General features: G+C 40.7%; 2 protein-coding genes across 6 annotated transcripts; both read right to left on the reverse strand.

Annotated features, from left to right (window-relative positions):
* Positions 1 to 301: 301 nt before the first annotated feature.
* brpf3b (bromodomain and PHD finger containing, 3b) lies at positions 302 to 11,419 on the reverse strand. Of its 5 annotated transcripts, none has more exons than XM_046395814.1 (13): positions 11,048 to 11,419; positions 8,387 to 9,930; positions 8,080 to 8,236; positions 7,783 to 7,914; positions 7,114 to 7,242; positions 6,184 to 6,496; positions 4,535 to 4,819; positions 3,239 to 3,841; positions 2,564 to 2,645; positions 2,388 to 2,473; positions 2,049 to 2,143; positions 1,684 to 1,838; positions 302 to 1,396 (listed from the first exon to the last, which is right to left on the reverse strand). In XM_046395814.1, the coding sequence occupies exons 2-13, from the start codon at positions 9,904 to 9,906 to the stop codon at positions 1,213 to 1,215; spliced, it is 3,741 nt and encodes a 1,246-aa protein (XP_046251770.1). In that variant the 5' UTR covers positions 9,907 to 9,930; positions 11,048 to 11,419; the 3' UTR covers positions 302 to 1,212. The 5 variants fall into 5 exon arrangements, with proteins under 5 accessions (XP_046251770.1, XP_046251769.1, XP_046251766.1 ...); XM_046395813.1 differs by having other exon boundaries at positions 2,388 to 2,476; XM_046395810.1 differs by having other exon boundaries at positions 2,388 to 2,476; positions 3,239 to 3,838; positions 8,074 to 8,236.
* Positions 11,420 to 12,972: 1,553 nt separating this feature from the next.
* mapk13 (mitogen-activated protein kinase 13) lies at positions 12,973 to 22,940 on the reverse strand. The gene is made up of 13 exons (XM_046397102.1): positions 22,866 to 22,940; positions 22,259 to 22,428; positions 20,174 to 20,303; positions 20,016 to 20,074; positions 18,996 to 19,101; positions 18,390 to 18,419; positions 17,345 to 17,392; positions 16,981 to 17,095; positions 16,256 to 16,327; positions 15,754 to 15,833; positions 14,596 to 14,674; positions 13,886 to 14,059; positions 12,973 to 13,407 (listed from the first exon to the last, which is right to left on the reverse strand). Exons 2-13 carry the CDS (start codon positions 22,369 to 22,371, stop codon positions 13,322 to 13,324), a joined length of 1,092 nt encoding a protein of 363 aa, XP_046253058.1. The 5' UTR covers positions 22,372 to 22,428; positions 22,866 to 22,940; the 3' UTR covers positions 12,973 to 13,321.
* Positions 22,941 to 26,303: the final 3,363 nt, after the last annotated feature.

Below are 26,303 nucleotides of genomic sequence, written 5' to 3' on the forward strand. Positions count from 1 at the left end.
TTAAGTTTAAATAAACACAAATATAACTGCAGTTAAGTATCCCAAAAAGGTTTTTAATAGAGAATTTATTTCCCAAAATGAGGAAATACTGGTTCAGACAAAATATTTGAACAGGTAAAATATGCAGGTCGTACAAGCTTATAAAGGTGTATTTTTCCATTTGATAAAATGGGGCTCTTGACAATAAATAAAATCTTCCAGGGGTCAACAGTGAATGATGACGGTTGGTCTTGCTTAAAATCATTCAAATCAAAGGAATCCGTGGACTCAACTGTTGGCTGGCTGTATGTTTTTTTTTTTTAAACCTTACTACATTTGTTTTAAATAAGATTTAATTCTCAACTTTAACCAATATAGCTTTATTTCTATATTTCTGTCTCCCATAAATAAATTATTTCTCTCTGTATCAAAAAGAGAATTCAAATATAAAGAACAATGGCTCATTGTGTTGTATGCTCTAAATGTACATACACACACATACATACACACACACAGCACAATGAAATTACATAAATGACCAGCTAAGTACACTGCAGCAAGTCAGGAATTATTTTATCTCCACAAATATACACAGCCTCGCTTTGCCCCTCGTGGGTTGATTGAAATACGCATTTTAAAACAGCGACATTAAATTAAAATGAGTTTGATAATACACATACTTATGTACACAAAGTGTGCCTTTATAATATACAAGTGTCTTTGTAAAAGATTAAAATGTAAAAAGCTCTTGTATAAAAGATGGCAGTTCTCCATTCATATGTCTTCTGCGTTTCATATAAATATTTCCAATCTCTTTTCTGACAGTTTGATTCCTTGGCAGTAGCATTATACAAAATAGAGGGGAATACTTTTACATTTGATCCAGACATACAGCTTCAACACATCCAGGAGAAGTAAGCAGATACCTCGACACATCCCTGAACAGGGCATTAACGCTTACTTTCTGCAGCAACATGGGACCTACAGGCAACTTCATTCAGACATGGAGCTCCACGTCTACAGCGATCACACGAGGGCAAATGCCACCGCTCCCGTGTATCAGACACTAGTGGTTTGGTAAAGAACTACAGTCCAGTAACTCTGTGCTGCCACGGCAACCTCTTCAGACCACAGTGTGAGTATAAGTTTGACTGACAGCGGCACTCGGCCCACCTGCTGCTTTAAGACCAAAGAGAAATGCATAGTGGCAGGATGTGGTCTCACCGTCGCCCTCTAAAGGTAGTTGGAGGCCACAAAGCCGTGGCTGTGGCTGACTCTGCTCTGGTGGATCATGGCACGGTCGTATGCCACCTGAACAGATTTGCGGATGCTCGACTTACGGCCCTCCATAATACGCAGTTTATCTGCCGTGTCGTCTACTCCCAAGGGTGTCACCTTGTTGCGTGGGAGCCACTGCCTACAGCACCAAAAACAGATTTAGATTGTTTATTTAGACTTGAAAACGGAGTAATGATGAACACTTTCACTGGACCTGTTGTGTCTGTATATTTTGGACTTAACTTAAAATCCAGTACGTTATATTAGATTTAAGTTATCTGAAAATAGCCTTAAATTTAACAGGCAAAATAACAACTTTTACCAAGTACAGCAGTTATGCCCCCTGCCCGCCCGCTGAAGTGCATTTAACTACAGAACCTGTCTGGTCTGTTGGAATGCATTTAATCATGTCTGTTTGAACCTCACCATGTCCGCTTGTTGTCAAAGAAGAGCACCAGGTAAAGCCGCTCGCTGGTCTCCTCCTGCCTCTGCTCCCCCAGACGGAGGACGTCTTTGGGTGGGACAGGGATGGGCACGCCATTGTGCAGCAGGCCCTCCTCGGGCATCTCTGGGTCGACGATCTGGAATGAACACACAGTCAGTCTTACAAGGAATTTAGGTCTGTTTCGGGCACTACACACAGCTGCTCTTCGGTCCCAGGGATCTGCTGATTTTTGTTTATATCAGCGTTGAACTCATTTTGACTCTTCTAAACATTGTTTGGTGAAAGGTGTATTTAAGAGCTTATATTAGGTGGTGTTTCAGCCACATTAGGTAGAAAAAGGGTTTACCAGAGCAGGATAGGAGGGATATCCCCGACACTTGGCCCAAACCAGCTCCAGAGGCTCCAGCTCGGTCTCATCCTCAGATATTTGGCTGCTATTGCCTGCAAAAAAAGTAGATGGTGACAATCTTTTATGAATAACAAGGAAATGACACAATAACAGGAAACAGGACATTCACACATATATTTTCTCAGTAAGGTTATACAGAGTAGTGCGATACATTTTGTGACAAAAACTTTCCTATGCTTAAAGCACATTTGTGAACAAGAAAATAAAGGGAAAAGAGGTTGACACACAGCAATTTAAATTAAGGTGAATGAACAGAAAAAACAAAAAAAGACATACCAGTGTAATCTGAGTCTCCATTGACTATCTCCAAGAAGGGGATTTTGGAAAGAGCTGGTTTCCCAAGGCTTCGTCTGGGTGGTGAGCTGCTGTGAGACAGAACGTTGTATTGTCAATGTGTTGTCAATCATTATGATAACCAAGCAACCACTGATGACAGATGTGCTGTGTCTTACATTTCTTTGTGGAGGAGCGGACAAGGCCTGTACTCAGAGTCAGACCCGCCGTCTTTGGCCTTGTTAAAGCCGTTGGTCAGTCCTGAAGGAAAATAAGAGAAAACTCAGAAGTATGAGCATGACCAGCGCAGAAAAGGGGACATCTAAGTACAGATATGCTTGGTCTCAATGAATGTCAAAATGAAAAACACAGTACAGTGCTACAACAACAACCATACTACAAGAGTACAGCCCACATTAATCACAGATACGAGTGGCTGGAGGTGGGATTAGACAATATTTGTTTTGTTGATCAAGTAGACTGTGGACAGCAAAAACAAGTTCTTATACTGTGATCCAAGGATAAATGATTGCTACACCATGTTAAGTCTGACATGTTGTAAAATGTCTAACTAGCATTAGCTAGCTACCTGGGTTGATAAACAAGGTGACACACAAAAAAAGGCAACTGCTCCTTCATCTCTTGCAGAAGAGGCGAGAAGAAGCGAGAATGGAGCTAAATTTAACCTTACTGTAACTGCACTCTAACAAGTCATACAACCCTGTTGAGACTTGTCCACTGGTGGCTATATGATCACACCGTCTTCAACAGGTGGTCAGTTCTATGACAAATCACTGAAGAGGATATCGGGGAGAAGAAAAGTCCAATGTCAGTAACTGAAAAAAGCTTCTCACCACTTTCCAGTGAATGATTTGGTGTTTTCTCCAGCTCGCTATCTGAGCACGTGTCTCGACTGGGGGTCCATTTTTCAATGAGGTTGGAGGGTCCTGGGCTTTTCTGTGGGGTCTTGGATGGCGTGGACAAAGGTGTGGAGCACGGGGTACTGGCTGCAGAACTGGGTGCTGTAGGGGTGTTGCTTGTATCACCATCCTGCGGCCCTTTTCCATTCAGCAAGGGGCCGTCTCGCTCTCTAAACAGCTTGGCTCCATTTTTTGCCTTCTTGAACAACACAGAGGTTCGTCGTCCAACTCCCCCACTGCTGGGCCGTGGAGGTGTATTGAGCTCTGGGAGGCCGTTGGACATCGTCTGTCCTTCACTGTGCAAATCAGGAGGAGGTGACGCTGGCCGCTCCTGTGCTTTAGTGCAATTAATGTTCTCTGCGGCGCTGTCTGAGAGGTCAGTGTCCAGTTTTAGCCGTTTGCAGGGCCAGCTGGGGGACAGGGGCTCCCCTGTGATTGGCCGCAGGGTGGGTGGCTCCAGAGGTGCGTCCCCCTGTCGTGGGGGAGGAGCCGGTCCTGTAGGTTCCAGTGTCGGGGGTGAGGTGGATTTGATGTCTTCTGGAAGATTAGAGAAGAAAAATGAAATTCAATTTCTCTCAGCGTTTATATGAAATGAATGCCCATTTAGTATGTAGTGTGATGTGACGGTGTAGTATTCACACTGGAAAATGGTGTCACTTCAAAATGACTTCATTCTAAGAGTCTAACCACAGCGCAGAGGGAGTTGACGTATTCTGTAGATATGGAGGACCTTATCAAGACGAGTGGTAAATAACTTTGCTCTCACAACTGTACACCATCCACATGGTAACATGGCAGTATTTTATGAGTCAACTGACACAAATCACAGGTGTTCTCCTGCCCTCCTCTACAGTAGCAAGAGACTGTTTGACAGGACTAGTCTGTAGTCAGAGGTGGGATGATATGGCATGACTGTGGCCAATGGAGAGTGGTGAGTCCATGAGATTGATGTATTGAAGAGGTGCAGACAAAGAGTGTATTGGGAGAGAGGGGTTGTGAGGCAGCCATGGCTAACGAGACTCTGTGGGCCCCTACTTACTAGACTGGAGACAGTGGGGTGGTTGGGGTTGGTGCGTGGGGGGGACCCTGGCTCAATTACCTGAGGACAATGTTCCGTTAGCTCATTTTCACAACTGGTCTCATTGAATAAAAGAGTTATTAAGAGGCTTTCAAAGGTTCATGCATTGGCATTTTCATACTGTTGAAACATCACTGCTTTTCATCACCCACCTTTGTCTGAAGACGAAAGGCCATTGTCTGCTTTGGCATCTTTGTTATCATCTTCATCATCATCCTCATCATCCTCATCATCATCCTTCAGATGTCCATTGTGGCGGGGATGTTGGCCCTGCCTGTAGCGGATGTTGTTGATCTCGCGACGAAGCAAGCGAATGCGTCGAGTTCGGGCTCCACTGCATCGCATGGAGGTAACAAAGTCCAGCTTTTCCAACAGCTCCTTCAGCTGTTCCTCCACTGTCATATGAAGCCGGTTATCTGGATCCAACACACTGTCAACTGGGCAGAACAGGAAGGAGTGAGTCTAACGGTGAAACATGTTCCATGAAGGGGCAACAAATATGAATTTAATACTGATAATCTTTTAATTGAAGGTGATTACCTAACCCACCACACGTGCCGTAAACAGTTTATAAGCAGGCATACAATATTCAGTTTTGAGACCCTTTACAAAGCATCACTGAGAGAAGCAGTGATCAACTGATGGATCCAGAAAACAGAAAGGAAGGAGACATCCAATTAAATAATCAGCGAGCAGCGAAAGAGGCACTGTGTTGATTAAAATCCAGCTCTTATTTTTCTCAAAATAAAAATCAGTGGGATTGCCCAGATAATTTACTGCTAAACACTTTCTCTGCTCTGCTAACATTTGCTGCCACTTTTCTGTTTGCTCTTTTTCACTCAGTCACATAAACATTATTCACTGCCCTATTCAGAAGCTACTGATATACTTATTCTTATGACAAACATTAACTTACAGCACATCCTATACATACATTTTTCAGCATTGTTCACCTTTCTCTGCTGCTACTTGGTGTGTTATCACAAAAAAACTTGACTGTGATGGTGCACTGTGCCTTGTGGAATGCGGGGCAGAGATTAGCGATAGGTTGTAATCTTACATTGTACTTATTTATCCAGTTGTTAGTAGAGGCAAATAAGAATGTGACAGTAGCACTGTTGGGCCCTGAAATACACTGTCTAAGAGCTACCTTGATACATGTCATACCTCATTCAAACCACTCAAAAGAAAGGTCCCTCACACAAGAAACTGCCACACCACTAAAAGTCTACTTCATATACAGCAGCCTGAAATCAACAGAAGTGCGATATGCAAAATGAAACATGCAACAGTGCCATATACTGGCAGTCCTGGTCCTGATATTAGTGTTACCTGGAGGAACAGACTAACTCCTCTAATTTGAAATCACAAACAAAATCCCATTGAGCATTTTTACAGCCCTTCTCAGACTGAGATGCACAATTCCCACTTAGCAGCCATTCAGTGAAAAATGCAACCATTGCTTATTAACAAACAAGCTGTAGTTATTTTTGGAGGAGGGCTGTTGGTTCTCACTTAGAACCTAAAATAAACAGTGAAAACAACAATATTTTCTGTTTAGGTGCTGTTAGTGACACTCACACTTCATGTACATTTTAAAATAGCAAATCTCAACATAAGCTGAGCTAACTTTTAGTCCTGTCTACTCAACTTTGAGTTGCAGTGCACTGACGCATTATCATCAAAATAATTGTTTCTTAATTGTACTGGATCATAGACCTTGTAACAAAGTATTAAATCATATGTTCATGTTCACATCATGTGTTCAAGTGTCCTGCTGACTACCACCACTGTGACTTACCATCCTCCCAGGTGCAGCTGTAAAAGTCTCGTTTCTGCGGTGACTCTGGGAGTAGCATGCCGGTGTCTAGGTCCAGGCCGGTGTTGGTGGCTTGTCGTTGAGCGTGACGCAGTATGGCTCCCCCTAAGTCTCGAAGACGCAGCGCTGCCCGGTGGAAGACTGTGTCCTTAGTGTTGTAGAGGAGGCAGTTCGACACCATCAGGTTGAAATCGACTTCCAGGTCAGTCACTGAGCGGTAGGCATGACTCTCCAGCTTAGTGTGCATAGTGGAAAAGTCCATGGGCTGGCTGATGAACTCCAGGTAGTCTGGGACCTGGGGACAAGGCACAGCACAACAAAAGTATTAACAAAGAGAATGGACACATGCTGGAAAAATTTAATCAAGATTGAACCCTGTGGAGTTAAAATGATTTTCTTTCTAATGTCCTATAGAATTGCTAAGTGAGAGGAGCTATTTTGGTCGTCCTGATTCCAGACCACATCTACTAAGTTGGGGGTACAAGCCTGGGTATATAAACACTTTAGGGGAGGGGTTAACTAGGACTCCTAAAGTGTATTTAAGCAAGAAATATTGAGTTATCAAACGTAACATTCCATCACATGCCCCTGTAACAATGGGCAGGACTTGAAGGCTATGCTGTCGATCAAACTGATTTTCAATCTTAAATCGCTTCACTTTTGATTTCTGGGTGAATTCAGCAACTATGGAGCCGTGTTTGGTCTGTAGTTAATTTGTGCTTTTGTCTGGGTTCATAGCAACAGCAGTCAAGGTTCATGTGCATCGTGGTATTTAGAATCATCTGCCAAAATGATGGACAAAACAAGACAAACAGGAACCAGTGTTCCTTTGTTAAGTAACATCAGGATGCCATTTAAGGAAGTATTTGAAATGGGAGAACAATTCTGGAAACAGCTGTCTCAGTGTCTGACCTCCGTGATGTTGACTGGCTGTGCAAAGATCTGAGCTGCATCCTTCTCCTGTAACTGCTGCAGAGTGGAGCGGAGCAGCACCAACATCGGAGTCAGTTTCATCTCCAGAGCCGCCTGGTGAACTTTGACCTGCAGTTGCCACAGGATACGCATGTGATGTCAACAAATGTGAAAGTTACAACTAAAACAGTTTCCATAGACAGCCAAAGACTGAGAAGGGAGGTGATCGCCTGTGATAATGTGAACTAACCAAGCCAGGTTACTCTATGAAATGTGATAAAATCACAATATTCTACAAGTACAAAGTTGTCCAAAGACAACCAGACTATTGTTCTCACATGGTCAGATTTCCACTGGCTACCCAGTACATCATATGTATAGTTGTCAACTTCCTTTTAAAGGGGTTTGGTTGTTTTTCCTTTTGGTAAAGCAGTTCTACACATTCATAGCAGCCAGCTGCTGGTTTGTTTTGCCGCTTAGTTGTGCAGATGGGACAGTGCCATCTGATAGAGATGTGAACATGTACTTTCTATCAGGCATGCAAAGAAAACCAAAAATCTCAGAACTTCAGGCTATACTGGAGACCATAAAATTTTAAATGGCTGTAATTTATGTACTTTGGATCTTCACATTTTCAGTAAGTCACCAATCCTGTTCCATGTACTTTACCTGTTCCCGTTTGAGTTTCTCCCTCTTGCGGATGAGCTCCACTAGCAGCCTGGCTTTTTCAAGGTCATGCCGCAGCTTCTGCCAATATCTCAGTGCTTCTCTTGCAGCAGAAACCTTCTCATCCACCTCAGGCTACGAAGTACAACACATTTTTTTGAGCTCCATCATATAAAAACAGTATAAGAGATGTATCTAAAGGTAATCTGTGAATTTTAGAAAATGTTAGATCACAAATAATAATACCATCGCCAAAAAACCATGCCAAAAAAAGGTTGTAGCTCTGTTTCCTACCCTGACCTGTTCGGGATTCCTTTGGGATTGGATGTTAGAGTGTAAACGCCGGACCAGCGGCACACCGTTCCTTGACTGACGTTTAAGTAACCAGTAGCTGTGCAGCCTCTGCATGAACTGGTTTTTCCTCTGCAGGATGGTTCCTTTGCAAAGGGTATTCAGCCTGTATAACAGAGATATATGCAGGTTGGTACTGCCAACACGACTCACATCAATTCGGGCATCAAAAATAAAGAGTAAAAATAGTTTATTTTTTGCTAACAACAACACAAGCTCAGCATTTTATTTCATTCAAAACAAAAGAAAATCTAACCTGCTTGTGGGGATCTGAGGCACGGTCACTTGTGCTGTTGACTCTGTGCTTTTCTTCCCTTTCTTTTTATCTGTCTTGGCATCATCTTCAGACTTTCTGCCTTTTTTTGGTGTTACAGGACCTTCTGTGTAGGCACTCCGTCCTCTACTAGCCCTCCCTCTGCTGCCCACCACTCGTCCTTCGCTCTCCTCATCTGAAATAGTCTCTTGTCCTGGTGGCGAATGGGTCTCACAGAATGCTGTCTTCTTAACAGAGAAAGTGGTCCCGTTGACGTTTGTCTCTCGCACGGGGTCAATCTTCATAAACAGACCAGCGCGTTGAGCACACGTGACATGAAACGCAGTGTAACAGTTGGCCTTGTGGCACTGAATTGATGCACCACGGCCCTTCTGCTTGCACAAGTAACAGGTCAGTTTCCAACGTGCAGGGGGAATGTTACTGACCCCTTCCACCGGTTCTAGAAAAACTGTGTTGGCAAAGCAGACTTCAGGGATCCAGATGGCACAGACCACATGTGCCCAGCGCCCGTCGCTTGTTTGCTTGAAGGCGCCACCACGGTTTGGACATAGAACACAGTCAACAGGTTTCTGAGGGGACTGGAGGCAGCAGCGGCACAGCCACTGACCTTCAGGGATGTAGGGCACTCCGTAACACTCCTGATGCACAGCCAGGTTGCAGGAGTCGCAAAAGAGGATGACGTTGCTGTTGAGGCACTCATCATCCAGGCACACACAACAAAAGGCATCATCGTCAATAGTGCTCTGAGAGGGCACCCGGCTGCGGGCTTCCTGATACGCCTCCTCCTCTAGCCGGTCCACCAGCAGCTCAAAGGTGTCTGGTGAGACGGGTGAGTAACCCTCTGATGCCCGGCAAGCATTTACCATCTCCAGCCAGGCAGCGTCTTCTTCGTCCATGTCATATTCTGCCTCAGCTTCCTGATCCTCAGCTACGCGTTCAATGTAACGATAATATGCTGTAGGCAGAGGAGGTGCCTCAACTGGCACAAATGTTTCTAGAACATGAAACGTAGGTTCAGGAAGGGTCATGTGGTGGTGGTGTGATGTGTTTAACTTTTCAGGTGTTTGTGGATGAGAATTGGGGTAGTGGTTCTTAGAAGGTGGTGGTGACTTGACAGGAGGACATCTGGAGTCTTTCCTGCGGCCTCGGGGTGTGACGGGCTTGCGAACAGTTTGAGCACTGCTGGTGGGAGATGATGAGTGCTCACTGTTCTCCTTGTTGCTGTTGCACTCACTAATGTCCTGAGCCATCATCTCATCTTCAGTGATGATCTCCAAGGGCTCCAGAATAGAAATGCGATGAAGTCTACCATCGAGTTCCACCTCCACCACCTTCTGGGCCTGGGCGTAAGTCAGCGTTTCTCTGCTTGGAGATGCTTTGAGGCTGTAAGGGGATGGGGAACGCTGCCGGGCGGCCCCACGCCCACCAGCTGCCCCATTGGATTTCCTGGCATCGGCTCCACCTCCCGAAGCCACCTGGCCTTTTCGACGTGGCTTCCTCATAGGCCACTGATCACACTTTCCCTCCTGATTTAAAATGAAATAAATTAATATAATAAAACTGTATTGTCAGACTGTAAATAACATACAGCATACAAAACACATGATGTATATTGTACATTTAAGCATACAAATTTGATGATGCTACAGTAGTAATTTCTTTTTTAATCTCACTGTACATGTGTATAGTGACAATAAAGGCATTCTATTCTAGTCTCTACATGATTTTAAAGAATCATTCAGTAATCACTTATTCTTAGCTAGACAGATTTGCTAACAGCCTAATTTCTTCTTGTGATCTTTATAATATTACAGGTCTAAGCAAAATCTAATACGATAGCTGTAACAATGGCATAATACTAAAGTCTACAGAGGCTAAACATGTTTTGACCTTCTTGACTTCGATCACAGAAAAACATTTCTATCGTGAGTTGTACGTTAGTGCACAGTTACAGGACAGAAATATGGTCACTACCACCTGTACTGCAAAACATTCCTTGACACAACTCATCAAGAAAAACTCAATTCATTATCGCTAATGCATAGACCAAGGTATTCACATCTGAGAATTACGCTATAAATACACACTTAAAGGAAACGCTAAAGGAAAAAATATCTACAGATTATTCTTGTCTTTATCTCATAAAAGTCTGGCAACTAGCTACTATCAGGGCTACCCACAACACAGAGATGACGTCCAATCGGTTTTCAGTAGAGTTTGACTGACCCACATCGGAGCCAATCAGCTTTAAGAATACCACGGTCTCAACAGATCAGTGTCCTTACTTCGAGAGTAAAATGTCAGCCATATTTACAGTTTTTAAATACTGTTAAAAGCGCTTCTACTATTTGATTTTCATAATAGTATGGTAACACTGAAGCAGTGCTTCATCTGTTCAGATCTGGATGAGAAAGGCACAGTATTCCGGTACTCTGACATAAAAGTACGGAGACAAGTACTTAAAGCTATCGGCTAGCTAACCTGCTAACTTTAACCGATGGGCAGTACCAATGTTAGCTGGCTTGTTGTTTTTTTTAACGTTGACTAGACGCAGAAGTTAAGCCGTTCGTAGCTAAAATGAAGTTAAAAGTTCTGAGCAACTCCAATAACGAAACACTTGGTAGAAAACTTGAGTCATCTTACCTATAATGGCAGCTGACTAATACAGGTAGCTCGACAGCCGGCGGTCTAAAGACGCTTCTTCAGTAATGGTTGCCTATCCAGCCGCCTTACTTGCTGTAGTCTAGAGGCTAATAGCTACCGTTAGCCAGCTACAGTTTGCTGGTACAGCCGGTATATATCGCCAATTTATAACACTTCCGTTTCTTCACAACGCGGCGTGTGAGAAGCAAGCAACCAATCCTCAAACTTTACTGAGAACACAAGTGGTATATATGCATTAATAGTCTAAGAAACAGCTTACTGTCGACCCAATTATATGAAGAGAAATATTAGCCTCCTTTGGCTAGCTGGCTAGTTATTTGGGTTCCAGAGTATGTGCTCAACCGAAATGAGCCAAAGTAAAACCATAAGACTTCCGGAGACGTCTTTCAAAGTAAAGTCCTTGAACTCACTGGAGTATACAATTTTAGTGTTTCATCGCTAATGCAGCTCAAAGTGATTACATTTGACGTGAGATCAAATTTAAATACATCCAGTTGTTTTATTTCTTGGAATCATGTCCTTTTCATAAGTATTTGGCGCGCTACGAGGGGCAGATACTCTTTCTACTCTCTTATTTATGTATAGTTCTGTGTGTTGTAATTGGCTTTAGTTTCCCGGTATTTAAATGTGTGTTTTTCTGTTTTTAAATTGAGTGTTTTTTGTTTGTTTTTTAATATTATCTTACTATTCCCTGCAGCAACGCCATCTGGCGATGTCTGATCTTCTTATGCACTCCGTATACACCGATAATACCACTGACAGGTGAAGTGAATCTCCATATGGCTGCCAGAGCCCAAGATTTACCCGCAGAACATTGTATCATACACAGATGATTCATTTTATTCACGTCACTCGTTAGTGGTTTTAATGTTGTGGATGGTCGGTGTAATGTTAAATGTTTTCTCGTGTAATGTTCTCTCGTGTAAACTCTTATCTTTTCTAAGGTGCATTATAAGATAAATAATTTTAAAACAGCATATTGCTTTAAAAGCGAGCTTTTCAGTCATGATTAAATTGAACGAAGTGAAATGTCACTTTATTCCTCTTTTTTTATTTTATTTTGAAGGCGAAATGTGTCCCATTCGTTTTCATTGTAGCCTATGCTGCTGTTGGCTACCTTGATAACAGTAGACTGACACAGGTTGGTACCGCCCCCTTGACGTCACCAGGCCACGATTTCGCGCGCAAGCCACAAAGCAGGGTCAATGACAGATCACCGTCCGTGTTGGTCTTAGTGTAGTCATCTTACGTACACAAAACGTGCACATACATGCAGGTTCATGGACTAAATTGTTTATTCTATTTGTATACACACGTGCACACCTGTACTCAGAGAAAAAGCAGCAGACCGTTGTCATATTTATATCACATAGTTAAAATGAATCTCATTTGCAGCAATATGTCCAGTGCAAGATACCCAGTCAAATGCATGATACAATGAATTAAACAGAATAATCTTAACCCTAACGAATGTCCTCTGTGCAATATTATACATCACACAGCAGCTAAATGCACCAAGCCAATCAAGTACATATTTAATAGCTGCTACTTACTGGAAAGATCCACGAGGGTTTGACTTACAACTGGGTGCAAGCTGAAGTTATGATACATGGCAGACATTAGAGTTGAGAAGTAAGGAACCACAAAGTGAATGTATCATCCACACCATCATGATCACATATTCCACCTGATGCTGTTGACATATTGAACATTCATACAGTAACCTCTAATTTTGGGGAATCTTTGTTCGTAAGGGGTTTTTCAGGGCTGTCAGTGCCAAAACCCAGAACTTGTCCCTTGCTGACCATTTGGATGGATGACATATAAAGATGCTATCTTGACCTGAAGACTGTGCTAATTTGAATAGCAAGAGATCTTAGCTAGATATGACTTAGACTAGAATCTTTTGTTGTAGTCTGTCTTTGCCAGCAACATTTGTTGCAAAGACAAAACTTATTGTTTAATTGGAAAACAGTATTACAGTAAATCTTACAGTAAACCCTGTGACATTTGGTCATAATAAATTTGCAAGACAATCCACTGATAAAGAAGGTGTAACATGAAGAGCAAAATACACTTAGGAAACAATTGCACATAAAAAAAAGGTATGTCAGTTTTCACTCTCTCAACACTGATTCAACATCTAAACATATCCAGGGTAAAAGAAATAGAGTGAAACCATGGTTGGCATATACAAGGGCACCATCGGCTGTATGCTGTGTAAATTGGGGCATCAGTAAGACATTCATTCGGTCAAGGAGACATAGTCAGGGTGTTTTTCCTCTTGGAGTCCCGCCGGGGGAATGGCACGAAGCTTTTCACCTCTCTGAAACATAACCCTGTGTGCAAAAGGGGAAAAGCCATTTGTTTTCTGCATGTTTAGCGTGTCCACAAATGCAATAGTAATTTAAACAGAAAGCCATCAGTGGTGTATTGCATGCCATTTTAACATTAATTATTAATTATTACATTAACAGAAGCCCTGCAACTGAATGTTCGTGTAGTAAATCATCCCATATGGCCAACAGAGTAAAAAAATGTTCTCTTAAACCATTTGAAAAGACAATAACACTGTCCCGCTGTTCACTGTATCACTTCTGTTTATATAATAACACAAAACAAAAAGTGAAAGGCCAGTTTTGTGAGAAATTTGTAAAATGGCTGTAAGCAAACGAGACCATAACTGTAACACATCTTTTCTGTGAGATCTGTACATGACGGGCACATAAGAAGCCTGTGCATACACTACTCAAATTTGCACACTATATTATGGCAAAGTCTTTTAATTATCTTTGCTTATTGTCTTTTTCCACTTACGCTTCCACTCATCCAGGGTCAGTGTGTCGTTGTCATGGCTGTCATCATATGGCGTAGGCTCAGGAAAGTCTTCTGGATCCCTCAGTGTGTCGAAATATGGATGCTCCAGAGCTAATTCGGCTGTGGGCCTCTCGTCTCCGTCCAGAACCAGCATCTTCTCCAGCAGGTCGATACCTGCAAATGGTTAGAGGTACAGAATAATGTAGCAATTCGATAAAATATAAAAACTATCAAATCTTACTTGTATGTCAATGCACAAAACATTTTTACTGACATAAGTACAGGCCAGGTTGTTACAAGTTTTTTCAGAAGAAAAAGATAACAAGTCCAAAGGAAACATTGTGCTATTTGTCTGGTATCTATTCAACATAAAAAGTTAAGATTATTCTGAAAGATACAAGAAAGAAGTAATTCTGCGGCTGCCAGACATATAAAATATACCACTTAAAGAACTTCTCCTGTTTTTAGTCTACATGACACTGATTGTTTAGAACAGTAAGTGGAAAAGCTGTCGTAACATCATTCAGAGACAGAAAGTGTAAAATTTTAAACATTATAAGTAAATCAAACAGGTGATTACTTCAACATCAATCATTTGATCATTTCCTGTGGTGGATCAGCACTGTGGACAGCAAAGACTCGTACTAAATTTGTATGATAAAAATTAAAAATTGTGGGCCAAGCCTAGGAAATACAGTGGCTGAACTCACCCATTGCACTGGCTCTTGGGAACAATGTTGAGAAGTCTTTCCTGGGATAGCGAGGAAGGGCCTTCACATAATTTTTGGCCTGTTTTTAAAGTTAAAAGAGGAAGTTGGGCCACAAAAACAACATTTGATAAGATTGTAATGCAAATCAAAGCAACAGCTCATACTGAACCTTTTCAATTTTACAGACATAAAATATTTTATATTTCATGTGTGGACACTGATGAGTGTAAATAAGCACTAAGTTCTGATCTTGGTGCATGTCAATGTATTCATTATTTGTCTTACTATATTGCGACAATAATAAATCCTGTCATTTATCGTTCAGTCCTTGTTACTGGGTTTTATAAGAAATGACTGAATAGGTAAAATCTTGTTTCAGGTTCATGTTTTATGATTAATTTCCTTGTCTGTAAATAACTTGGTTTTCCATTACCCCTTCCTGCCACACATTTTTGTCGAACTTCCTTAATTTAGTGCAACCCTCAGGACAAATTTTATAATTTTATTCACATTACTAGGGAGTTTAAAGAAGAAAAGAGAAAATATTTAGTATGTTGTTAATGTTGGATGTAATGTAATACGTATTGCTTCCTCTGATGGCTGCTAGTGGGCTTTAGCCTAGCTGATATTATTTTCATGGGCTTTGATGAAGGATTTAGTGGTCCAAATGATTTTAGCCATGAGACATTCTCATTCTTAACACTGCGGGAAATCACAGTATACTTGGCTTTTATTATTTATTTAAATTCATCAGCTTTAACGTTCCTTTCAACAAAAGGAGCCAGCTGAGGTGTTTAAGTCATCTGTTTACGATGCCTCCAGGACACCTCCTTGAAACTGGGAGGCCCTGGGGTAGACCCAGGACTCACTGGAGGAATGCCATATCTCATCAGGCCTGGTAATGCCTCAGGTTCCCCCAGGAGAAGCTGGAAAACATTGCTGGGGAGAGGGATGCTTGTAATACCCCGCTTAGCCCAATGCCCCTGCACCCCCGGATATGCAGAAGAAAATGGATTGATCGTGAATATTTGTGAAATACCAGTCACTGGGTTCGATTATATTGAAAAAAAAACACCCCATCTTAGTCAAACAGTAGTTTCATGACATACATGTATATTTTTTTGATATAAGTATAGCACTAATTGTGATTGGTCCTACCTCCAGAGTGTCCAGCTTCTGTATGAATTCTGGTCCTGGTACTCCAGTCACTTTCATGATCTGAGTCAGCTGGTCCATGTCTGGTAGTAATGGCGTTACAGTCAAGGATTTTTAATCTTGACGTGTCCTGATACTTTGATAAGCAAATGGTGGTTTACAAGCGTGTGCATAAAACAGAGTAATCATATGCATCATATGCAAAAAAAGAACATAAAACAAGCAGAAAAAGTAATATGTAATACAGTACAACAGTGGCTGCATTGTATGCTGCCTGACGAAAAGTGTTGTGTTTGCTGCGTGTAATATAGTGTACCTACCTGCTTCTCATGGCCAATACTAATGAGGTAACTCGTTTTTGTTTGTATTTTCAAAAGAAGTTCATAACCTTTAGTTTACATACATGTGAATGCAAGAAAGTCTAAGATGTAGTGAATTTCCACGTCTGTACAGTGAAACATATGTCATTGTTGCCAGTTAAGGGAAAAGGAAAATGAAAGGATACAGTCTTTCCCTTTGAAGAGAGTTTTTCCATTGATCATTTCTGCCATAATACAGCCCACAGACCAGATGTCCACTAGAATAAACATGAAATGCAAAAAAACATCAGTAAGAACCCGAGCAGAATACACATCACTAAGAGTGTTTTAAGTTAAGCTCAGTGCAATAGAAATGAGGAAGGTGGCATTCGTATGCCAGAGCAAAGTTCCTATTCATGAGAGACAGTGAAGAATCTATTGTATTTTTTACATTGAGGAATACTTGGTGAGTGATACAGCCCTATGAAGGGTGTCATCTTGCCAGAGTTTCTGTCCATTGTGTAGATGCTGTTTACAATATAAAAAAGCACTATCTCCTACAGAAACATAAATTCTGAGAAAGTCAGTTTCATTGCAGTGACAGCTCTTCGATCGTGTCTCAGCACTATCAGACAGCTGTCGGACACATCTGCATCAACTGCAAACAGATTTAGGAAAATAATTTATTGTCAGGATGACACCCATCCTACCTAAAATGTCATGCAACGATGACAGGATTACAGAAAACTGTTGACCCATTAAGCACCATACAAGCCACCAGTAAAAGAAAAACACCCCTGTAAGTGGACTCAGGATGCTTTCACATGACAAAAAAGCAAACAGTTACAGTTACAGCACCGACAGGCTGACTCAGTACTGAGACAACAGCAAGGACAGAAGTAAGAGTGTGTAACAGCTACGATTGTCTTGCCAGTCTGGGTGTAGTGCATCCAGTTCAGAATGACCTCAGGTGCCCGGTACCAACGGGTCACCACGTAGCCCGTCATCTCTGCATCAGTACTGCGAGCCAACCCAAAGTCCAGGATCTGCATCGAAAGCAAAGAAACCAATCACAGTCTGGAAGAGGAACACTGTATATAACAAATATCTGTATGTTTGCTGTTTGTCTGATATTGGGTTTCATTTTTACATGCAATGTTTTCATCAGCAACAGATGGTGTTTCCTGAATATTGCGAATTTTATAGCATATATCCTGTTTTTTTAATTACATTTTACATACTGGCTGATACTATTGTTTTTCTGCTGCAGTGGACCTTTCTATCCAAGTACAAACCTTCAGTTCGCAGTCCTGGTTTACAGCCAAGTTTCCAGGCTTAAGATCCTGTAAAAGAAAATGAGCTGAGTGATGGTTACTCATTGTACATAGTGATTAACAACAAATTATAGAGTTTCTTCTGTGCTGTATCAAAAGTAGACTTAGTGCTTATAATCCCTGCAGCTCAGTCGCTTGCCTCAGTGCATCTGTGGGGATTTTAAACAGGTATTCAATGATGTGACTCAACTATACACTAAACTGGGGACTCACTGTAGCATTTGTCGAAAGTCATTCATAAAATACTGTGACATAACATGTGATAAGTGTGGCACTGTTAGTGAGTGGTGTTAACACTTTCACTGAATTAGGAATTAAGGGAGTAATAGCAGGGTAACACTTTAACGGATGACTGAATCATAGTGTGCAAGACCGTGTTTTCTACTGTCTGAACACACACACAAACACACAGTCAGCTGATCTCAAACAAATATTCAGTGCTGATCAACAATTCATCAATAGCTTTGTTAATAATTAACATAATTGAGAAAAAAAGCTCTATTGTCCAATATTTTTGACTTCATGTATTTTGACAATGACAAGAATGAACAAATGTTTTGTGTTATTTTGGTAAGTCTGCATTAATTGTGCCACTGAGATGTCCTCGAGATATCCAAGCAATAAAAAGAAATTAATGTCTGCCTGATAAAAACTGCTGTATTGCTGTAACCCTGGTTTCCTTACTCGAAACACACAAACACACCCACGTGATTTGGCAGTGGCGCTAAATGGTGTGGCCTAACATCTCCAGACGTGCAGACACACATCAGAACAGTCAACTCATACTACCTGTTGGGGCAGAGTTTGTTCTGACTCAATAACAACGGCAAGTTAAATCAACATTCCGGCATCTTTCTGTTACACGGGAAGAGGTGCACGTCTGCTATCAGGGCCAACACAAAGCACTGCGCACATTATAATTTCTTAATAATAGCTTGAATAAAGCCCCTTTCTTCAGCCAAGCTCTAATGTCAGCTCTCTACAGTTTCATTCGATTTGTACTTACCCTGTGGATGATTCCAGCCTTGTGAATGTACTGCAGAAAGGTAGAGAAAGGGTATGTAGAACACATTCAAAATGTATGCATGACAGGGCATTTATTTATGGTAGATTGAGACAGAGAAACAGTTTGAGACAACAGAAACAGTTTTTACATATGGCATAGAGAGAACACACACACACACACACACACACATACACACAGTCATGTTTCCATCACTTTTGGGAACATTGCATAGACTTGCATTCATATCCTGGAGTCTTAACCACCACCTCACTGTAGCAATAAACATTACCTGCCTCATTCTAACCCTTACCTTAACCTGACCTTAAAGCAACTCTTCAAGTCTAATATTTAATGATTTATGATATGGGGACTTGCATTTTGTCCCCATAAGTAAGGCAGGTCCTCACAATGTGACTGTGTGAACAGATTTTTGTCCCCATAACTACAGGATTACGTGTCCACATACATAAATACATACATGTTATCAAAGAGCACACAATGCTCTCTAACCTACAGTATAATTCTGGCATGAGTGTGTTACATGACTGACTAGAAACTTAGACCTGCTAAGTGTATGTTTCTGTGAGGCAGGTCTCCCCAACTTACCCTGAGTCCACAGAGCATCTGGTAGACAAGAAACTGGACTTTGTCTTCTGAGAGATGACCTCGCACCTTCGAAAGGTCTGTGAACATATAAGGCATCACCAGGTAGCTGAGAAAGAGAGCGAGAGAGAGACAGAGTGAGCAAGAGAGGAATAGTATGATTGTATGACCGCCTCTACTGAACGGTCCAGACACTCCATTAATAACACTATTAAACCTTTCACTATTCAGTCATGAAGACCAAACTAAACTAAAGCACAACAAAAGGCTGACCTTTGCTGTCTGCTGTCACCCAATCTACACCCAATCAATGCTGTAATTCAGTTTGAAAGAAATAATCATTTTACTAAATTCTTTCAAAAAGTATTCAAATACTAATTTTCAGTGCTAAATGAAATTAGTACATATTTCATCTTCATGTACTTTATATTAAAAAGTGTTATTTTTACATATTTAGGTTTATAGTTTTGTGACACACTTTGTGTGTGTGCAGAGAGCAAGAAGATCATGACAGAAAACCATAACTGATTTTTCAACATTCCCCAGTGAGAACAATGATGAGAGTCTGTTTTATTAGCAACATATTTATCTTTCTTGATTTGAAAGCCACATCACGCTAAAATAAATATTTAGCACAGATAACTTGAGCTCACTGTCAAACTGCTTACATTACTAACTAACCTGATACATTTTATGATGGGCTTATTTTTCCATATTAGTGTTCCTTCATCCTTTAGTTCTTGAATGATGCTGTATAAAAGCTTACTATTGTGTTTTACATTTTACATGTTCACTTTTTGTTCAAAGCCCATACCAGTCCTGAAAAGCTAATGGCCTTCCAGATCTTGAAAGTTTTAAAATATTAATGGCTCCACAATATACATTAGAATACAGTACTACATCACTTGAAGTATGACCTATATTTTAACCCTCAAGATAAAAAAGAATTGTTCCCAAACATTTTGCAGTGGGCTTTTCTTCGGGTGAATACTAAACACATAGGTCATCAGAGAAACTACTCACAAATCTTGCATTTCATCAAGGCTTGAGGCAGGTGTAAACACATTGAGAAGTCCGATCACCTAGTTGGAATGAAAGAGCCAGGTGATGACTATGAAGACCAAAAACACTCATTAAAATTACAGTGTGTTAAAAGGTAGTAGGCAATGTGCTCTACTCACATTTTCATGCTTCATGTGTTTGAGCAGTCGGAGCTCTCGGTAGGCTCTTTTAGCAAAGATCTCTGACTGGAATGGCCTGTGGAGCTTCTTGATGGCCACTTTCTCTTTAGTCTTCTCATTTATTGCTGAGCTGTGGTGAATAATGGAATAACTAGTCACTACCTTTGCATGTTGACTCTGCATGTGTCTTGTAGTTTCACTATAATTTCCCTCTTTTGAAGTCACAGCAGTGAGAAAATGACAAGGGAGTCTATTTTGAGGTTTCACTCTCGCAAGAAGTTTTGCATCGATGGAAGAACTGCTCGTGGGTCTCGTTCTCTAACTGAGTGGGGGGTCTGTGGTTTAGTGAGCGTACATGTAAATGTTTGGCAATGTGCATGTCTGCAGTGATCTGCAGGGCACCAAATCGTAGGAGGAAAGGCTTGTTAGGCTATTTGGAGCCACTTCCACCAACACACATTACACACACCACTTGTGCATAGTGCTGTGGACAACACTGATGCACTAGGGAAGGACATTAAAGTCAATTTTACAAAGACAAACATCCACAATAATTACTGTACATCTAACATATGTAGTAGTTATGCAGCTATTAAATATATTTCTGTTTATTTGTTTCTTTTCTTCCGATGTCAGTAGATTCCCTTGAGCCTGTCATGAGATATGTGCAGTTTGGCAAAATTACAGATAATGGTGGTGGCCTAGTTCATCAGATGGTGCATCTTTTAAAGGTCGTACATTTAAAGCTTTAACAGACCCGAGCACCCACACTATAATGCCTGGAACCCTGGTAACCATAGTAAGCAGGCCAATATCTGCAGCTCTGAAAGCAGAGGCACTAAAGTCTGCTACGAACGAGACACTTAATCGATTTCTTCCTTTCATCGTGAGGTATTTGATGACATGAACAGAAGTTTACATTCTATGATTACAAACATATTACACATGTGTTTTTAAGACCCATATCTAAGAAGAAATATTTTGTAATTATACTTATTTTATGTAAAATAAATCAAAGTAGAAGAATTTAGTATTGACAGTAGTCATGTTGAGTATTTTTTGAATACTTCTGGGGGAACTTACGACTTCACCAGCTGCCAGCTACAGCGTTACAGTTATGTCGAGCCCAGTGTGTCCCACAGCAACCTTGTATATATAACAGTTGTAATTACACCAGCTGTTACACAATTAGTCCCATCTGACTTGGATTATTAATAGTGTAATATTAAAATGGACCACCTTTAGAATGTTATGAACTTTTTCAAAGGGCTTTAATAATTGGACACAACCAAGAAATCATACAATATCACAAATATATTGTATTCCATTTATATATTTAATTTCTTATTCGTAAATCAATAATATTGAGTGATGTTGGGTGTGCTCGATATTTATTGCATTTGCTTAAAGAAACATGTGAACGACATAACAGCTACATGGTGCCATGTGTTTGCTTATGGTTTGAAACCTGATCCCCTGTATTGTTGTATAGCCGTTAAATTTTTGTACCTTGTATGTTACTACACATGTACTACACAATACATGTAAGACACATGAAATAAGGAAGAATATACTGAATGTTTAATGTTGACATACACACATGTATGTGCATAGGTATTATGTAATATGCACATGATGTGTTTCTGTGGCTTCCACATTATCACTGTGCCTTGTATTTAACTGTATACAGATATCAAAGTGGAAAGTGGCCATCTTTAATACTGACTAAAACAGCTACATCTCTGCTGTAATTGTACGGATAAATACATATAAGGTACGTGTATGAGATATGTAGTCTCCGTGCTAACGCATGATACTTGCTGTTGGGATGTGTCATAAGGTGTCAGGTGTGTAACTTGTTAACCTGAGTTAGCAGCTGTGTTGTCAGTGTTGACAGTGTCTTGATGAATACTACAGGACATAAGCCAGGCCCATCACAGGCAGCAAACAGCCAGTGTAGCTAACACTAATAAGTGCTGGGCTGACGCTAAACAGAATTAACACACGCACAGACCAGCTCCAACTACGACACACACACACACACACACACTTCATGCAGGGCTCAGTAAATGACAAGTCACTCACCACACCGAGCCGTACGCCCCGGTCCCTATCTGTTTGAGCCGTGTGTATTTCTCGGGGACTTCCCACACCGTGCTGTTGATTTCCTCACGGGAGAAATGTGCCTGGGCCTCCATGATGAAGTGGAGAAGGCGAAGCTAGAGAAAACTTCTCCTGCACCCCCGTCACTTGTTCTGGAGGTAAAGCAAAAATAATGCTCAAATACGATGCAATATCCCCTACATATTACTTCCGGCAAGAATTTTCAAAATAATGTCCGCGTGGGAGTACAAACATCTAACTAACACGCTACGCAAACCCGCAAAAACAGACTAAGGTAAAGTAAAATGCACATATAAGACATAATAGCTATACCTGTCAGTTACAAGAGTCTTTATGTTTTTGCTACCATTAATCTCAATCAAGAGGGAAGGTTATAAGAATAGTATTGGCAGCAAAAAGTAAACAAAAAAAACCCCATTAGCTTGTGTAAATGCATTTGCAAACATAATTTTTAGTTGCTAATATTTTTTGAATTTTTTTTTTGTTTGTTTTATAAGACTTGTCGTTTCATTTGACTCCCATTTTAAAATGCCACATACGGCTACATTTCAGTATTCATGAAACAAACCTTATTTTGAAGGCAATATCATCGGCGTTCCGGCCTACATCTGACTTTCTCGTGGGCTTAACTCTGCTTCAGTCACTATGTTACAGTAAAAAACATGTCAATTAGCCTGGATGATTTCTTAACGTATATCTTCACGTAGCCTCGTCTTCCCTTTGCAGAAAATAAACCCAGTTCACTATATAAACCCTCAAACAACGTATGGAAATAAACCAAATGATGTAAACACCTTACCAGTTCTCAGAGTGAAAAATCAGACGCCTTGCTTGCTGAAACATGTCAATATGACTCGGTTTGCTCCCACCCACACATAGTAGGTGTTAATTGTCATGAATAATTACTGTATATTGCCAGAAGTTTATGAATCATGACAGCCTACAGCAGGACATTCACACTTACAGGCATGGGCAAAAACATGTAAACTAAGTGATGAATTTTTGACTTTGTACAGAAATACACTGCACTTTCACTCTCAAATAATAAATAATCCATACACCCGAGCCTTTCTTTATCAACCACAATCCCTCATAGATCTATGAATAAGTATGAATAAATGTTGCATTTTCAAAGAGACTAACGTTATTCCTACAGTTTTAACATTTGAGTAATAGAACAGTTTTTCCAGAAAGCCTGAAAAGCCAGAAAATCAACACTGTAATCTACAGTGTCATCAAGATACATTACCTGGAGCTGTTCCGTTGGCTGTCTATGAAAGACTGACCTTGTGACTTCAGTGTTGGTGTTTTTCTTCTGAAAAGGTATCCTGTTACAGTGATACTCACAGATCTTGCCTCTCAGAAATCCAATTTTGTGTATCTCAAATGTGTACAGAGGGTACTTTTATACTTCCAAGACATTGATAGAATATTATAGATAAAGATAGGGTTGCAAATTAGAATTCCCAATAATAATATTAATATTCGGAATATCAGTAATAAAACAAAATGCAAACTGACAAATCAGAAATATTTTGCTAGATCGCATTTGAATAAAAGGGTCATACGAGTAGGGTGAAATTGTGAAGTAGTTTAGGTTTCTGGGTGGCATGGTCTTGCAGTGGTTAACACGTCGCTTCACAGCAAGAGGGTTCCAGGTTCAAATCCCAGTCTGGGTCCTTCTTTGCAGAGCTACGTGTTCTCCCCTGTGTCTGCATAGGTTTTGTCTGGGTACTCCAGCTTCCTCCCACAATTCCCAAAACACACACATTAGGTTAACCTACATCATGCCTAGGTTTAAGTGTCTTTGTGTGTTAGCCCTACGATTTACTGGTGACCAGGGTGTACCCCACCTCTTGTCAGCTTGGATAGTTCTACAATAGACGACCCCAATGGATAAAACAGGTATAGAAAATGCATGGATAGATTAGGTCGTTAAGCATAAAAGTGCATTTGTATTTTCTGTAGGCTGTGTCTCATGTTAGTCTCATGTAAATTAACTGTGAAGGTATGAACTATAGTTCTTTTGTTGAGAAGGTGAATGTGAGAAAACACAATAGTGCAAAGACGTTATGTATAATATATACAGTATGTAAAAATATATAAAAAATAAATGAGCAAATTAAACCTTAAACATGTAATATTAAGTAGCATTCATCTAAAATGCCTGTTTGGGATTTGAGTCAATGTCAGCACTCACATTTTAGGAGCAGCATTTAACGCAAAAGAAAAGGGGATGTGGCGACTGCTTTTAAGTGTGCCACAAGATACTGTATTTACTGCAGGATAGCACAAAATACCCAAAATATATCTGTGGGTGTTTAAAGGATTATGGATCAATATCAGTGACTCAACTGATGAGCTTTCTGGCTTTCAAAACTCACTTTCCTTCAGTGTTTCTGCTGAAACACTGAAGTGTAGGAACAAGAAGAAAACCACTGGAGGGGGACATGACTGCAGTGGTTGACCTGCTGCAAAGCCTGAACTCTGTAAAGATAAACTCTTAAAGATGTGAAGCAAGTGGAAAACACACTTTGCAGAACTACTAAATAGTGGTTAGCTGATCTATTGTGGAAAACTAGCCTGTCAACAGACCACCAAGCACAGAGGAACACCTGCTGATTGGATTCCAGCATCACTGATTATGCGGGCAAGACAACTACTTTATTGATGTTTTTTCCCCATTCATAACACACAAATTCATCTCTCTCTAGCCTTTAAAAGCTTTCTCAGTTCAAACATTAAAGTAATTACAATAGTACATTAAAGTAATCACAATCCAAGCCTTAGTTCTCAGTTCAGATATATTGAACTGATCAGATTGTTTGGTTTAACTCTTATCATTATTATTATTATTATTGTTGTAAATGTGGTTATGACTTTTCCTGTGTCCCTGGTATTCCAGAAACTCACAGTCAATGAAGCAATCATGCCAAAAAGCTCCAGAACCCTGAACTCGCAGAATCACCTTTTGAACCAAACCAGCAAAACTCTCCGACAAGTTATCACCTTTTACAGTGTGGTTTGGAATAGTTTAGTCAACAAGAACGGTACTGTAAACTTTGTGAAAACCACGGCACCTCTCTAATCCTCTGTTTGTTGGCAGTCCAGCAGTCATGAGAACACGAGCATCCAAGCCGTGAGCTTATCTCTGCATTTCTCTGCACTTTCCTGTCTTTTCAGTACCGAGGCTCCTCTGAACTGCTTGAAATGCATCCTGGAACCTCTCTCTCCCCTTGTTGTCAGTCTCTCATTTCAGACGTTTTGGTTCAGGATCTATGTCCTCCAGGAGATTCAGCTTCACTTCTTGTCTCTCTTTTTCATGTGTGAACAGTGGCCTTGTCACTCTCTCTCTCTCTTTCCATCTTATGTGGGAATTATGCCCTTTAGTTTTGCCTTTTGCATGCATGCATTCTCTCAAAAGGACATTGCCCTACATAGAGCCATACTGCTACAATGGCAATAAAAACACAATAAAAACAAGTGTAATGAATTCAGTTTGAACTTACAATCCCAACATAAAGTCAGAGCTCTACTTTGTAGATAAAAACACTTATCAGTACTTTTACTAGCGAGGTCAGGCCACAACAGTGTGATGCAAAAGGTTTAATGAAATGAGGAAGTATAGGATGTTGACGATAGATGGACGAATGCATGTGAGAAATGGGATAAACGTGCAGCATTGTCTATTTAGGGCAAATCTGGGATGAATGTGTTGGAGATGGAGACTCATTGTGGGGTGTATGTTCCCTGGAGTAGAGTCAGTCAACTAAGTAAATGGATGGAGGGCAGGGAAAGAGAGAGCGGGCTGACACAAACAGGACAAGATGAGTTAACCAGGTGTAAGTAGGCTCGATGTACCATAGAGCTGGTTGACATGTGGCCCTATTACTGAACCACTTAGGTTCATTTCACCAGTGTAAGGACTACAGTACAACAATGTGATTTTGATGCTTTGATTAAATGAGGAAGTTTAGGATGTTGAGGATGGATGCATGCTTCCTTC

Source organism: Scatophagus argus, chromosome 8 (assembly GCF_020382885.2).
Source record: "Scatophagus argus isolate fScaArg1 chromosome 8, fScaArg1.pri, whole genome shotgun sequence".
Taxonomy (NCBI): Eukaryota; Metazoa; Chordata; class Actinopteri; family Scatophagidae; genus Scatophagus; species Scatophagus argus.

Coding starts and splice junctions, on each gene's coding strand:
- brpf3b (XM_046395809.1), bottom strand. CDS start 9,906: ATGAGGAAGCCACGTCGAAAAGGCCAGGTGGCTTCGGGAGGTGGAGCC. Junction 7,243..7,782: donor AGAAACTCAAACGGGAACAG/GTAAAGTACATG, acceptor TGGCAACTGCAG/GTCAAAGTTCACCAGGCGGC. Junction 6,497..7,113: donor AGCCAGTCAACATCACGGAG/GTCAGACACTGA, acceptor CCTTGTCCCCAG/GTCCCAGACTACCTGGAGTT.
- mapk13 (XM_046397102.1), bottom strand. CDS start 22,371: ATGGAGGCCCAGGCACATTTCTCCCGTGAGGAAATCAACAGCACGGTG. Junction 19,102..20,015: donor CTTGATGAAATGCAAGATTT/GTGAGTAGTTTC, acceptor TCTCTTTCTCAG/CTACCTGGTGATGCCTTATA. Junction 14,060..14,595: donor CCCAAGAGCCAGTGCAATGG/GTGAGTTCAGCC, acceptor AACCATTTGCAG/GTATCGACCTGCTGGAGAAG.